Consider the following 16,353-nt stretch of genomic DNA (forward strand, 5'->3'; position numbering starts at 1 on the left):
AAAAAAAAAAAAAAAAAAAAAAAAAATTAGCTGAGTGTGGTGGCTCTCAGCTAATCTTTTACCTTTTTTTTTTTTTTGTAGAGACACAGTCTTGCTATGTTGCCATTACTTTTAATGGCAAAAACCACAATTACTTTTGCACCAGCCTCCCTTCCTCTCTTCCTACAGATTTGAGTTTGTGGCGCTTGGGTTTCTCCTGGTTTTTGTCCACGTGATATGAAGGGGCCTGTTTAAGCTGCTTCTCTCGTGCCCTCGGCGTCTGTGACTTTGCATCTGGGTGTGTTGGCTTCACAGAGGACCTGGCTCAGACCACTAACCGCACGGAGCCTGACCGCTTCCCACAGAGCCCAGCTTCCGTGGTTGGCATGGGGTGTTAAGGACGCCGTCCTTTGGGTGTGGTGGCTGGTCCTAATGCTCTGTTTACCAGGGTCCTGGGCTCACAGTGGGTTTCTTGAGGCTTTGGCAAGATGGGCTGTTGGCTCTCCCTGCCTCCTTCTTTCTCTTCTTCTCTGCCTTTCTTCCTTCCCTCCTCCTTTCTTTCCCCCTCCCTCCTCCTTTTCTCTCTTCCTTCCCTGCTTTTCTCTTTCTTCCTTTGCCCTCATTTCTCCCTCTTTCTTTTCATTCTTTCTTGAACTCTCCCTCTTTCCTCCCTCCCTCCCTTCCATCTCTCCTTCTTTTTTCCTCCTTTTTTCCTTTTTCTCTCTTCCTTTTCTCTGTCTCTTCCTTTCTTCCTTCGCTTTTCTTCTTATGTACCTCTTTCTTTTTTTCTCTCTCCCTTCTTACTTTCCTTCCATCCCTCCCTCCTTCTTTCCTTTTTCTCCCTCCATCCTTCCTTTTTTCTCCCTCCATCCCTTCCTCCTTTCCTCCCTTCCTTTTTTTCTTCTCTCTATTCTTCCTCTCATCATCCATCTCTCCTTTTCTTACATGCCTCTTTCCTCCTCTCTCCCCCCTTCCTTCCTTCCCTCCCTTCCTCCCTCCCTCATTTCCCTCCTCCCTGCTTCACTTCTTCCTCCCTCCTTTCCTCCCTCTCTCCATACCTCCCCCTTTCCTTTTTTCCAGCCTCCTTCCCTCCTTGTTCCTTCCCTCTCTTTCTACCTTCCTCCCTTCCTTTCCCCCATCCCTCCTTCCTTCCTCCCTCCTGCCCTCCCTGTTCCCTGCCTCCCTCCCTGCCTTCCTCTGTCTCTCCCTTCCTCCACTCCTTAATTTTGCTTTCTGTTTCCCACTCTCACACTTTGAGCCTCTTATCCCGTTACCTCCTTGCTCAGAGCAGCTCTTTCTAACACCTCCCTGCTGCTGGGGGCCCCAGCGCACAGCAAAAGCAGACCTAGCACCAGTTTACTTTTTCATTATTGTTATTTTTTTGTCTCTTTCAACCTTCCATTTCAGATGAGCTGAAGACTTAGGGGTGAGCAGAGAACCCAGCCCAGGCCTGCGGAGCATCCTGACTGTAATCGTTTTATCTGCTAAGATGCAGCCTTAAAGCAAACCCTTCCATCTGCCACTCCCCTCGCCCCGCTGGCAAATTCCCACCACAATGGGATTCTCACTCACGTGACAGATTCTCTGCCTTCAATTCCATATGCTTTTGCCTTTCTTGATGCACAGAAGCTCATTATAGCAAATCATATTTCTGCACAAGAGCTTCAGAAAATGAAGAGAAGTACACATACGTTCTTTTAAACGTAAATGTAACAGGGCAGTGACTTCCATGTTTTAATGAGTTTTGTCCCCAAATCCATCCCTGCCAAGGGAACAAACTGGGACCCGGGGTGGCCACCCTCTTCCCTGCAGTATCCTGGGTTAAGCTCACTCACGTCCTAAGGATTTGACTTTCCAGGTCATGCATGGATTTTTAAATCTTCAACCTTTTCATCCCTTGACTTGCATTTCTCACTGCACTTCCTATGAAGCGGTTCTTAACTCTTTCTGTGATCAGTGTTCCAAACAGGTGCACATCTTGGTTCCTAGAAAAACAAAATTCATATGTTGAGGAATCACCCAAACATCTCCTGATCTTCACACTCTAAGGCCTGTTGGGAATTGCTGGGTGGTCAGGTCCCTATTCACACGTCTGAGCACAGAGCTTCCCCGGGCGTCTTCTTCACATTCTCCCATATGCCTGAAACACACAAATTGTACCAGGATTTTCCTTCCGTATCCAAAGTCCACCAACTTGTTCTTCAGTATAATGGATTCTAACTTTTTCTTTCTTTTACTTTTCTTATTTGTTTTTTTCTTTCTTTCCATTTTTTCTTTCTTCTTTTCCTTCTATTTATTTTACTTTTCTTCTTTGTTATACGTTATTTCTTTTTCTTTTTTTACTTTTCTTCTTTTTTCATTTTTCTTTTATTTCTTTTTCGAGATGAAGTCTCACTCTGTTGCCCAGGTTGCAGTGCAGTGGTGCAATCTTGGCTCACTGCAACCTCCACCTCCTGGGTTCAAGCGATTCTCCTGCCTCAGCCTCCTGAGTAGCTGGGGCTATAGGCACACACCACTACACCCAGCTAATTTTTGTATTTTTAGTAGAGACGGGGTTTCTCCATGTTGGCCAAGCTGGTCTCGAACTTCTGACCTCAGGTTATCTGCCTGCCTCAGCCTCCCAAAGTGCTGGGATTACAGGCGTGAGCCACTGTGCCTGGCCTTTTTTCTTTTTTCTTGTTCCTTTTACTTGTTTCTTGTTTCTTATTTATTTTTCTTTATCTCTTATTTCTTTTTTCTTATTTGTTTTCCTTTTGCTTTTCTTTTTTTATCTTATTTTACTTTTTTTACTTTTATTCTCCATTTTTCTTCCTTCTTTTCCTCTTATTTCTTTGACTTTTCTGATTTTTTTTTTTCTTATTTTCCTCTTTTTTCATATTCCTTTTGCTTTTTTCTTATTTTACTTTTCTTATTTGCCCTCTTGTGGAAATAAGGCACAGCCTCCCTTATGGTTTAGCCATAGTTCTAGCTGAGCATGGATGGTTTGATCCTCCTGTGTTGGGGCACTGTATGGTGTGAGGGCACAAAACCCTGACCCATATGGGTCTGGTCACCTCACAGAGGTCACCTTTACAGCCCCCCACTCTTTGAAGGATGTGTCCCAAGGTGTCTCAAGTCTGATGCAATGAAAGCTGCCCCCCCAGTGACTACAGGACTGAGTCCAAAATGTCCTGTGTGTTTCCCAAAGTGTCTGTCCTAACACCACTTAAAGATTAGCCACTGCTAGACAGTGATCCTCAGGTATATGGTCTCAGGATTGGCCCCAAGTGCATGGTGTGTGTGTGTATAAATATATATTCACAAAGCATAGGGACCCATTAAAAGGCATATTACTTTGCTTAATGGTTCTAATAGCTAAAAATGATTTCTAACCTGAAAGAAAAGCAGCACGAATTGTTTGAAGTTGACTTGTCAGATGTGGCGTGCTTGGTCTAAGTTTTGACAGGAAGGGTACGTGGGTGGGGGTGTACGGAGCATCTCATGAGACCAGTTCTCCTGAGAGGTCCGTGATATTGGAACTGTTGCCCCAGATGGACTTTGCCTTGTGAGACTTTATTCTTTTCAATTGACTTTTTCCCTCTTCAAAACTTGCCAGCTTTTATGTAGTGTTTTATAAAATTACAGGAATAAAAGAATATCTTTTATGCTTTTTAACCAGTGACGGGAGGAAGGAGAAATTATTTGTCCTCTGAAATGAATGCACGTTTTCAATTTCTAGCCAGGACAGTTGGCTGCAAAATGCACCCGTGTTGACAACTTGCCACCAGCAGAACAAATGACTTTTGTGCTGAACATTTTCAGATCGTTTCAAATGTTCTCCTCTTTGGGGGTTTTTCCTCTCTTTCTTTTTCTTAAATCATAGAACTTTGGCCTCTTTATGTGGGAGTCATTTAGTGGTTAGGGAAGAATGGCTGAAACCATGAGTTCGTGTAGTATAAACTGGTGAGGCTGCCTCTGCTGCTGTCGTTAAAAGTTACGCTGCTGGCTTGGCACGGTGGTTCACACCTGTAATCCCAGCACTTTGGGAGGCCGAGGTGGGCAGATCACGGGGTCAGGAGATTGAGACCATCCTGTGAACACGGTAAAACCCCGTCTCTACTAAAAATACAAAAAATTAGCTGGGTGTGGAGGCGGGCGCCTGTTGTTCCAGCTACTTGGGAGGCTGAGGCAGGAGAATGGCGTGAACCCTGGAGGCGGAGGTTGCAGTGAGTCGAGATCACGCCACTGCATTCCAGCCTGAGTGGCAGAGCAAGACTCTGTCTCAAAAAATATATATATATATATGTACACTGCTGCACCATACAAACGTGTCCCTTTATGAAGGCATTCGAACCACAGATGGGGGCCGTTTTACAAATAGTACAGTCTTTGTGAATGGGAAACGCATGGCCACGGATTCGATGAGCTGCTTCTGCCACTTCCCTTTGTGTTGAAAACGTGGGTGTTTCTTCACACCAACACTGGAAATAAATAAATACCTATAGGTCTGTGCTATACTCTTACGCGTTCCAATTCTGTTGGCTTAGCTGTGCGTCGGAAAGAAGCGAACACGACAATATTGGGGGAGATGACCTCTGTTTGCATGTGGCATGTTTGAAACTTTTTTTTTTTTTTTTTTTTTTTTTTTGAGACCGGAGTCCTCAGCTCTGTCGCCCAGGCTGGAGTGGCAGTGGCCGGATCTCGCTCACTGCAAGCTCCGGCCTCCCTGGGTTCACGCCATTCTCCTGCCTCAGCCTCACCGAGTAAGACTGGGACTACAGGCGTCGCCACCATCGCTCCGGCTAGTTTTTTGTATTTTTAGTAGAGGACGGGTTCACCTGTGTTAGCCAGGATGGTCTCTATCTCCTGACCTCGTGACCCGCCTGTCCTCGGCCCGCCCAAAAGTGCTGGGATTACAGGCTTGAGCCACCGCGCCCGGCCAAAACATTTTTTAATAGAAATTTGGGAATAGAGGGCCGGGCACCATGGCTTAGGCCTGTAGTCCCAGCACTTTGGGAGACTGAGGCTGGCAGATCACGAGGTCAGGAGATCGAGACCATCCTGGCTAACCCGGTGAAACCCCGTCTCTACTAAAAAATACAAAAAATTAGCTGGGCATGGTGGTACACGCCTGTAATCCCAGCTACTCTGGAGGCTGAGGCAGGAGAATCGCTTGAACCCAGGAGGCAGAGGTTGCAATGAGCTGAGATTGCGCCACTGCACCCCAGCCTGGGCGACAGAGCGAAACTCCTGTCTCAAAAAAATATTAATAATAATTATAAAAAAAAGAAATTTGGGAATAGAAACAAGACTGGGAAAAAATGCTGGAGGAGGAAGAACACTGGGTACACGAGACCCCTTGGCTCTCTTGTCCTTTGATGGCCAGGGCAGCTCTTAGTGGTCTGAGTCCTCACTCATCTCACTCTGCATTCTGGGGGAGGTAGAAGGCGGGGTAAGACAGCCAATTCAACCTGAGAAGGATGATCAGTGGGGGGTGGACAAAGGAAGAAAGTCCCCTTTCCCCAGGTACTGAAAAGATGCTAATCTGCTGAGATTCTCTGCATTTATTTTTATTTATTTTAATTTTTATTTTGGGACAGTCTTGCTCTGTCACCCACGCTGGAGTGCAGTGCCATGATCTTGGCTCACTGCAGCCTCCGCCTCTTGGGTTCAAGTGATTCTCCTGCCTCAGCCTCCCGAATAGCTGGGACTACAGGTGCACGCCACCACGCCCAGCTAATTTTTGTATTTTTAATAGAGACAGGGTTTCACCATGTTGGCCAGGATGGTTTTGATCTCTTGACTTTGTGATCTGCCCACCTGGGCCTCCCAAAGTGCTGGGATTACAGGTGTGAGCCACTGTGCCCAGCCTCTGCATTTATTTTTATTTATTTATTTTTATTTTGAGACAGTCTTGCCCTGTCACCCAGGCTGGAGTGCAGTAGTGCGATCTCAGCTCACTGCAACCTCCACCTCCTGGGTTCAAACGATCCTCCTGCCTAAGCCTCCCGAGTAGCTGGGAGTACAGGTGCACGCCACCACACCCAGCTAAATTTTGTATTTTTTAGTAGAGACGGGGTTTCACCATGTTGGCCAGGCTGGTCTCGAACTCCTGACCTCAAGTGATCCACCTGCCTCAGCTTCCCAAAGTGCTGGGATTACAGGCGTGAGCCACTGCACCCAGCCATCTGCATTTGTTTGATGAGTTTGGGGGCAGTTATTAAGAATCTTATTTTCATAGAGGCATGTGCTTTTTTAAATATATGTATAGAAAGGGCTTCCATGTGCGTGTTCCTCAGTGTTTAGGGAGAAGAAAGCAACCCTTAAAATAGAGGAAAATAAAGCTGCTTGGATTATCCTGTTGAAGTTTATCTCTGCCTGTGTCATGCATGAAAAAATACTGGCAGCCGGGCGCAATGGCTCATACCTGTAATCCCAGCACTTTGGGAGGCCGAGGTGGATGGATCACAAGGTCAGGAGATCGAGACCATCCTGGCTAACACGGTGAAACCCCATCTCTACTAAAATACAAAACTTAGCTGGGTGTGGTGGCGGGCGCCTATCGTCCCAGCTATTTGGGAGGCTGAGGCAGGAGAATAGCGTGAACCCGGGAGGCGGAGCTTGCAGTGAGCAGAGATCGCACCACTGCGCTCCAACCTGGGTGACAGAACGAGACCCCATCTCATAAAAAAAGAAAAAGAAAAAATACTGGCAAAGTCTTCACTTAGTTGAGTGTTAGACTCCATATTCCCAGTGGGTCTTGGGGTTCAGAACTGAGTGCTCTCATCCAAGCAATAGGAGCGTCAACCTCAGGAAAGCCCAAGTATTTTGTGTGTATTTTGAGGAGAGGGTTCTCTGTTGCACTGAGCCTCTCTGTGTGTTTTCTTCTTGTTTTCAGCAGAACAAGGGGAGGTGGACATGGAGAGCCACCGGAACGCCAACGCAGAGCCAGCTGGTAAGAAGGACGGGGAACAGCGGTTCGCACACGTGGCCAGTGTTCCCATGTTATCTTCTCCATGCTCTCCCATCTTGCTGTCCTGCTCACATTCTCAAATTTGGTTGCATGGCTTTGAATGTCTTCCTTTATGTCTCGTTGCTTTTGAGGGATACTTTCAAGAGACAATGAATGTATAAAGTTCCTAGGGCCTGGGCCTTCAGAGAAGACCTATATGTGCCTAAGTCTCTGTTTAACAAAATATTAAGGAAGTTTTCCCAGGAGTTCGAGACCAGCCTGGTCAACATGGTGAAACCCTGTCTCTACTAAAAATACAAAATTAGCTGGGTGTGGTGGTGGGCGCCTGTAATCCCACCTACGTGGGAGGCTGAGGCAGAAGAATCACTTGAACCCCAGAGGTGGAGGTTGCAGTGAGCTGAGATCGTGCCACTGCGTTCCAGCCTGGTGACAGAGCGAGACTGTTTCAAAAATAAAAGGTCCAAGTGGCACACGATTGTTGCATCATTGGGAAGTCCACAGCTGGCTGGCGTGCACTGGGAATTAAAAGTCCTCCTGAAATGTATCTCCTGAAATATAACTTGTCAAGTTTTGCTGTCAACCTTTTTTTTGTTGTTAGAGATAGGGTCTCACTTTGTCGCCCAAGCTGGAATGCAGCGGCACGATCATAGCTTACTGCAGCCCTGACCTCCTGGGCTCAAGGGATCCTCCCACCTCAGCCTCCTGATTGTCTGGAACCACAGGTGTGCACCACCATGCCCGACTGATTTGTTTTTTTATTTTGTGGAGACAGGGTCTCACTAGGTTGCCCATCCTGACCTCAAGCAGCCCTCCCACCTCAGCTTCCCAAAGTGCTGGGATTCCAGGCGTGAACGACCACGCCCAGCCTGCTATCACTTTCTACAACTCCTCTCAACCAGGTGGAAAATGTGGTTAAGAAGAGACTGTTTAATTCGTGAGAAGCCTCTCAGGGTAAAAGGCATTTTGCCATTAGAAGCACTTTTGAAAATGGCAAGAAAGACATTTCTGTGTGTATATATGTGCGTGTGTTTTGTCTTTCATTTGCACATAATTGGAACCTTCTCATTTGCCTGAGAGATGCAACGTTTATTTTTAATAGGAGCTGTCAAATTGAGATGTATTTTTAGTGAGATGATTTAAAGTATTTTAATTTTTTTTCTTTTTGAGATGGAGTCTCTCTCTGTCGCCAGAGTGCAGTGGTGCGACCTCTGTTCACTGCAGCGCCCACCTCCCGGGTTGAAGTGAGTCTCCTTCCTCAGCCTCCTGAGTAGCTGCACAGGCACCTACTGTCATGCCCCACTAATTTTCTTTCTATTTTCAGTAGAGACCGGGCCTTCGCCATGTTTTCCAGGCTGGTCTCGAACTCCTGACCTCAAGTGATCTGCCCACCTTGGCCTCCCAAAGTGCTGGGGTTACAGGCGTGAGCCACCGTGCCTGGCATTCAGTTTTAAAGATAGAGACTTCTAGAAAGTGTCTCGCCAGACGTGGTGGCTTATGCCTGTAATCCCAACACTTTGGGAGGCTGAGGCGGGCGGATCACCTGAGGTTGGGAGTTCGAGACCAGCCTGACCAATATGGAGAAACCCCGTCTCTACTTAACAATAACAAAAAATACAAAATTAGCCACGTGTGGTGGCGCATGCCTGTAATTCCAGCTACTTGGAAGCCTGAGGCAGGAGAATCGCTTGAACCTGGGAGGCAGAGGTTGTGGTGAGCCAAGATTGCGCCATTCCACTCCAGCCTGGGCAACAAGAGCAAAACTCTGTCTCAAAAATAATAATAATAATAAAAGAAAGTTAGTGTCTTGTTGACTGCTTTTTCTAGTCAGGGAAAGATGTTTAGAACAAGCTATATCTTGAAGAGAAAAGGAAGATTTCTTCTGCTGCCCACTAATGAAGTTGTCTGGCTTCATTAGCCAGTACACTGGTATATATGTGTGGGGCCCTCGTTACTTGAAGGGCTTGGCATTCCAGTGTTTTCTGCCAGCCTGTTTGGAAGAAAAATGCCATTGTTCTTAATTCCTTCTTCCAAATCCCAGCTTCTCCCTCCAAAATAATTTTAAGACTGACATGCAGAATAAAGTTTCCAAAACTTAAATGAACGGACCAGAAAATCTCAGCCTGGCATAATTGCAAATGAATAAAAACTGCACACTCTCATTTAGAAGATGTGTTCTTCCATTTGGTAAGTTATAGGCATTTGTTACTGTCTTGGTGACGTCGTTAGTGGAAATTGCCTTCTGCCGTTTTCCTGCTGCTTTTTCTGCAGTATCCTTTTTTTTTTTTTGTATGAATGGCATCATTCAATGAAATTGAATTGATTGAGAGTTAGGGTTTTGCTTTTTCGTGATGAGTTTTGGGCCCATTTTTCTTATGCAGAAATAAAACCACCGGCTCCTGAAAGTTTTAGGAACTGTGTCCACGTGAGCGCTCAGGGAACTGGGAATGACTTTCTCTTCTCTCTGTCTCTCACAGTTCAGCGTACTCTTTTAGAGAAATAGAAGAATGTTGGCAGAAACAGCCCAGGCGTTGGCGGCAGGGTTAGAACAGCTGCCTGAGGCTCCTCCCCGAAGGACATTTGCGTGAGAGCAGAGACGGAGGCCTTCTGTTCACGGCGGATTCTTTGTTGTAATCTTGCGATGTGCTTTGCTTGTTGCTGGGCGGATGATGTTTACTAACGATGAAACATCCAAAGGGGATAGGCACTTGGACCCCATTCTCCAAGGCCCGGGGAGAGGGGTTTCCCATGGGATGTGAAAGGCTGGCCATTATTAAGTCCCTGTAACTCAAATGTCAACCCCACCGAGGCACCCCCGGTCCCCCAGAATCTTGGCTGTTTACAAATCACGTGTCCATTGAGCACGTCTGAAACTTCCCTGGTAGCCCTGACTTTTTTTTTTTTTTTAATTAAAATAAGGTAAGCCCTTCAATTTGTTTCTTCAATATTTCTTGCATTTGTAGGGATATTTCTTTTCATGGCAGACTAATAAAAGAAATTAGAAACCAAGTACTTTTTTTTTTTTTTTTTTTTACTTAAATGTTTTGCCATGGGTGGATGTTAAAGAAGGCTGTGGTAATTTACAGGATGGGTTCCAAGTTCTTTTTCTGGGGCTTTAAGGCAAATTTTCAGCCTAAGTGCTAGCTCTTTATTTCCAAAATGTCCTTCTTGGGCTCTTTTCCTTTCCCGTGGCCTGCCACATTGGGACGGGTACTCTTCTGCACCCAGATACTCCCAGCCAGATACTCTTCTCCATCCAGATACTCTTCTCCATCCAAATACTTTGTTTCCAGATACTCTCCCCTCAGCTAGGTACCCTGCCCCGAGTCCAGATACTCCCTGCTTCCAGATACTCCTGTATATGCTCGTCTGTATATTCAGATACTCGTATATTCAGATATTCAGATACTTGGCTGAATCCAGCTACTCCCTACATCCAGATACTCTCCTCCATCTAGATAGTCCGTTTCCAGATACTCTCCCTGCAGCTAGGTACCCCCTCGAGTCCAGATGCTCCCTGCTTCCAGATACTCCTGTATATTCAGATACTCGTCTGAATCCAGATACTCCCTACATCTAGATACTCTCCTCCATCCAGATTTTGGTTTATAGCCAGGTGCTTCCTGCATCCAGATACTCCCTGCATTTTGGTACCCCCACTGAGTTCACATACTCCCTACGTCCAGTTATTCCCCTGAATCCAGATACTCTATGAATCTAGGTACTTACTGCATCCAGATACTCCTTACATCCAAGTACTCTCCTCCATTGAGATACTCCCTATATCTGGATACTCCCTGCATCCAGANCAGGTGCTTCCTGCATCCAGATACTCCCTGCATTTTGGTACCCCACTGAGTTCACATACTCCCTACGTCCAGTTATTCCCCTGAATCCAGATACTCTATGAATCTAGGTACTTACTGCATCCAGATACTCCTTACATCCAAGTACTCTCCTCCATTGAGATACTCCCTATATCTGGATACTCCCTGCATCCAGATGTTCCCTTTCATCCAAATACTGTCTTCCATCCAGATACTCCCTGTCATCCAATTTCTCCCTTCCATCTAGCTACTCTCCTTCATCCAAATACTCCCATCCAGTTACTCTCCTCTATCCACAAACTCCCTTCCAGATACTCTCCTTCATCCAGATACTCCCTTGTATCCAGGTATTCCCTGCATCCAGATGCCCCCTGCATCCAGATACTCCCATCCAGGTACTGCCTTCCATTCAATTACTCTCCTGTACCCACATAACTCCCTTCCTTCCAGATACTCTCCTCCATCCAGATACTCCCTTTCATCTAGATACTTTCTTCCATCCAGTTACTCTCTTATATCCATGTATGCTTTTCCTTCCACACACCCCCTTCCTTCCAGATACTTTCCTCCATCTGGATACTCCCTTCTATCCAGATACTCCCTCCCATCCAGTTACTCTCCTCCATCCAGATACTCCCTTGTATTCTGGTACTCCCTGCATCCAGATGTTCCATGCATCCAGATATTCTCTGTATCCAGCTACCCTCTGTATCCAGGTACCCTCTGAGTCCAGATACTCCCTGCTTCCCAATACTTCCCTGCATCCAGGTACTCCCTGCATCCTGATACCTGCACCTAGATACTTCCCCGTGTTCTCTTGAGTTTCATATGGGTTGAATATCACAAATTTACAAACAGTCTGTCCAGTCTTTACACAGTGTGGAACTACTTCGATGTGAAAGCTGGGTTTAATGTGGGGGTAACATAGCCTTGTGGCTGAGAAAACCCTCATACCCTTTCTAACAAGTTGGGATTAACCAAAAGCCTGTTCTCTTCTCTGCAATACATGACAACTTTTCCACATTGAGAATTGTTTCCCCATGAAGGCTTTCAAAATACATGTCTCTATGAAAGCTTGGAGAGGGCTCCACTTGCATGTTGTGCTAATCTCAGAGAGATCGAAAGTCCTGATATTTGGAATGGGATTGACTTCATAGACTTTCCTCCACCGGAAAATGAGGATATCATCAGTATGTCCTCTGTCGCACAGGCAGGCTAACGGGAAGCTGTTAAAATAGTCATGCAGAGAAAGGCAATTTCAAGGGAATGTTCATTTTGCCACTGGTGATGGTGTTAAAAACTGCTGTATGTCACAAAAGCTAGGTTTCCCATGAATCTGTCTACGCAAAGGTATGGTGTTACCATACCCGTGTCAAAAATCGTCTGATTTGGGGGAAGAGGTTGGATGAAGAAGTCAGTCATAAATGCTGGGTCTTTCCCATTTCTAAGCTCAGAAATTCTGCCTTCAATTTCAGTTCTGGTTGGGGGTCATCCAAGCAGTCTCTCTGCTGTTGAGGATTCAACACCTTTTCACATCCCATCATTCTCAGGATACTGATGGGCACAGCCAGCTGGCTTTTTCTGGCATTGGAGTTATTTCTTCTGATTTTGATACTAGTGGTAACTTGGAGTGTGTGAAATCGGGTGAACACAGTGGCGGGAACCCCTTGGTTATTTATCTTACCCTTTCATTGCTTCCTTGAGCAAATGCCTATAGGATGCCACCTGTGGTGCAGGTGTGGAGATGACCTTCTAGATTCTCCAGGATGTATTGACACATCACAAACGCCTCATCCTGTCCACCCTGGAGGGGGCCGACCACGGATGTGAATGTTTAATTTTTTAAGGATACTGTCAGTCCATTCCCCATAGAAGTTTCGCAAGTCCCTGGGACTTGAATGATGTCTCAGATCTGTTTCTTAAGAGCCCTACAAACCCTCTGATTATTGCCAATCTCTTAGTTGAAAAATGATGTCAAACGGCCTATCTTCATAAAATCATCTGCGTTCCATTTCTGGAAAACATTTGAATTGCCCTTTGTTTTTATACGGGTGTTGGGTCCTTTTCTTATTGATCTATAGGGGACTGTTTACATATGAAAGGTAGTGCCCTTAGTGAAGTAGGTGGTACATATTCTTTTTCACTTAATCCTTAGTCTGGTGAATCTTCAAGGGCCGAAAGCTGGATTAACCAGCATGCCTGGCCGCTTTGCTGAGTGACCATCACTTGTTATAAAGTTAGAGGGTGGTGTTTCTAGTCCTCCCCAATGAATTATCAAGAATTGTCTTCAAGGTCAGATTCTTCACACCAACTGACTTTAGAATAATAAAAAGAAAAAATACACTAAATCTGTTGTCATTCTATGAATAACATTGACATTTTTGTAAGTATTATACTATCCACAGAAATGGCTCATTAAACAAGAAGCAGAATAATAAAAGAAGAATAATAAAAAAAAAAAAAAAAAAAAAAAGGTTTTTTTTAAAGATATGTCAAATTAGGGCTTATTTATAAATAAATTTATACTTCGAAGAAATGTGTCAACAAGACTTACTTTTTGTGGAGGGTGGATGTCCATCTTTGTAGATGATTCATTTTAATTTCTCATGGACATAAAAATAAACATGATTTTATTGAAAGTGGGTTATTTGAAAAAAAGTTTATATGGCTTGTTGGATCATTAAATACCTGGGTAAAACAACTCTTTGTTTCATTATTTTGGAACTTCTATGTAAAGAAAGTCCAATGATTTGGGGAATGATGATTAAAAAGTTATTTAAGGGCTGGGCACGGTGGCTCACATCTGTAATCCCAGCACTTTTGGAGGCCTTGGCAGGCAGATCACTTGAGGTCAGGAGTTTGAGACCAGCCTGGCCAACATGGTGAAATTCCGACTCTACTAAAAATAGAAAAATTAGCCAGGTGTGGTGACGCACGCCTGTAGTCCCAGCTACTTGGGAGGCTGAGGCAGGAGAATCACTTGAACCCAGGAGGCATAGGTTGCAGTGAGCCAAGATCGCCCCACTGCACTCCAGCCTGGGTGAAAGAGCGAGACTCTGTCTCAAAAAAGAAGAAAAAAAGAAATGTTATTTCAGGACTAATAGAACATAGAATAAAATCCTTTATCTATTTTTGAAATAATGGTGTTTGGAATAGGATGGTAGTTGTTGGTATGAGAGCCAATCTCCAACTTCCTAAGGCGAGAGGCTTTTCTGTGATTTATTCTGCAGCTGTTTACTGAGCTTCAGTACATGCTGGGCAGTGTCAGTAAACAAAAAGACCCTTGACACATTCATTCTTTTTAACAAGGCAGAAGATCCATTGCAACCTGGGCCATAATGTATTCAACTAAACCCCTTAAGCTGTGGTCAAGTCTTCAGTGTCAGGAAAATGCGGTACATCTTGTACATCCTAGGAAGTACATGATTGTGAACTCATGTAAGTGAATTTGTTGTAATAAATGGCAAAGGTAGCTTTCTTAGGTTAAAAAAAAAAATGCATGTTTAATTGTTTATGGACACTGTCAAATCACTCCCCCAGACATTGTGCAAATTCACAGGACTCGAAGGATGCTTCAGATCTGTTTCCTAGGAGCCCTGCAAACTTTCTGGTCACTGCCAATCAGTTGAAAAATGATATCAAATCAACTCTGTTAACATTGCATTTCTCTTATCTTGACTGAGGTTGAAGGTCTGTGTGTTGAGAAGCCATTTCCAGAAACCACTTGAACTGCACTTTGTTCATTTTTATGTGTTATCAGTCCATTTCTTATTGATCTATAGGAACTCTTTACATATGAAAGATAGTGCCCTTAGTGAAGTAGACAGCAAGTATGCCTTTTCACTTTATCCTTAGCCTTTTGAATCTTTAAGTGGCATTTTATTTTACATTCTAGTATTTATTATTTTTATGTGGTTAAATGAATGGTTTCTGGTCTTCCTGTAATATTTAGAACAGCTTTGCCCACACTCAACATTACTGAAAAAAAAAAAAAAAAAAAAAAAAAAAAACACTCATATTCTTCTAAAACTTTTGTGGGAATTTTTTTCTCTATTACATTAAAATATTTGGGCTCCCAGGGATGCACTTTTTGTATAGGAAAGAGGAAGAGATGCATCTCTATCTAGTATTTCCCCCACCATGGGGTAATCTCATTATTCTCAAACCGTTTACTGAATAATCCATGTTTTTCCCACTGATTTAAAATGCAGTTTACATCACGCACTAACTTCCTGTATGTCCCAGGGGTTGGTGGGGAGACTTTCTGTCCTCTCCTGTCTCTCACTGATCACTCTGCAAATGAGGTAATGCCACATGATTTTAATGACGGTAGCTTGAGAATTATAGTTTTTCATGTATGACAAGGCTCACTGCCTTTCCCATTCATCTTTTCAGGATGTTCTTGGCCGTCTTCTGCTGTTTAATTTTTCATTTGTATTTTAGGATCCGCTTGCCCATTCTAAGAAAAACGCTGTTAATATTTTTATAAGAATTACATTAAATTTAGATTAATTTAGGAATGTTTGTAGTCTAGAGTATAAGAATAAAATACATCTTTCTCTCTCTTTTTCTTTTTTTTTTTGTTTGAAATGGAGTCTCACTTGGTCGCCAGGCTGGAGTGTAGTGGCGCGATCTCAGCTCACTTGCAACCTCCACCTCCCGGGTTCAAGCGATTCTCCTGCCTCAGCCTCCCGAGTAGCTGGACCACAGGTGCACCACCATGCCCAGCAAATTGTTGTATTTTTAGTAGAAACAGGGTTTCACCATGTTGGCCAGGATGGTCTCAGTCTGTTGACCTCATGATCTCCCTGCCTCAACCTCCCAAAGTGCTGGGATTACAGGCATGAGCCACTGTGCCTGGCCCGATACATCTCTTTTTTAAGTTGACTTCTTTTGTATCTCTTTACAGCGTTTTCACATTTTTATATTGATTTGTACCTTTCATATTTTATATATTTAAACTACCTGCTTATGTTAATTCTGTGCCATGCTAACTTCATTCATGATTCATATGGACATGCACAGTCATGGATACAACAGGCTTTCATCTATCAAACTATGAACAAATGTTTCTATTCTCTTAACATTTTGTGGGGATACAACAGATTTTCATATATAAATCATGAAAAAATGCATCTACTAACACTTTGTGGAGATACAACAAGTTTTCATATATAAAATCATGAAAAAATGTATTCTTCTAACACTTTGTGGGGATACAACAGGTTTTCATATATAAAATTATGAAAAAAAATTCTTCTAACACTTTTGTGGGGATACAAAAGGCTTTCATATATAAAATCATGAAAAAGGCCGGGTGCGGTGGCTCACACTTGTAATCCCAGCACTTTGGGAGGCCGAGGTGGGTGGATGAAGAGGTCAGGAGATTGAGACCATCCTGGCCAACATGGTGAAACCCCATCTCTCCTAAAAATACAAAAACTAGCTGGGCATGGTGGCATGCACCTGTAATGTACTCGGGAGACTGAGGCAGGAGAATCGCTTGAACTCGGGAGGCGGAGCTTGCAGTGAGCCGAGATCGCGCCACTGCACTCCAGCCTGGCGACAGAGCAAGAGTCCATCTATTCTCTTTGGTAC

General features: G+C 44.3%; 1 protein-coding gene across 1 annotated transcript in view; it reads left to right on the forward strand.

Annotated features, from left to right (window-relative positions):
* The window catches only part of LOC108516994 (CD99 antigen-like), a 54,837-nt gene extending 44,900 nt beyond the window's left edge, over positions 1 to 9,937 (forward strand). The window contains exons 10-11 of the mRNA XM_017854779.1: positions 6,857 to 6,913; positions 9,406 to 9,937. Coding sequence (XP_017710268.1) covers positions 6,857 to 6,913; positions 9,406 to 9,431 — 83 coding nt within the window. The 3' untranslated portion in view covers positions 9,432 to 9,937. The remainder of the gene's footprint in view (positions 1 to 6,856; positions 6,914 to 9,405) is intronic.
* Positions 9,938 to 16,353: the final 6,416 nt, after the last annotated feature.

The sequence above is a fragment of the Rhinopithecus bieti genome, unplaced genomic scaffold (assembly GCF_001698545.2).
Source record: "Rhinopithecus bieti isolate Rb0 unplaced genomic scaffold, ASM169854v2 scaffold_39908, whole genome shotgun sequence".
NCBI classification, from domain to species: domain Eukaryota; kingdom Metazoa; phylum Chordata; class Mammalia; order Primates; family Cercopithecidae; genus Rhinopithecus; species Rhinopithecus bieti.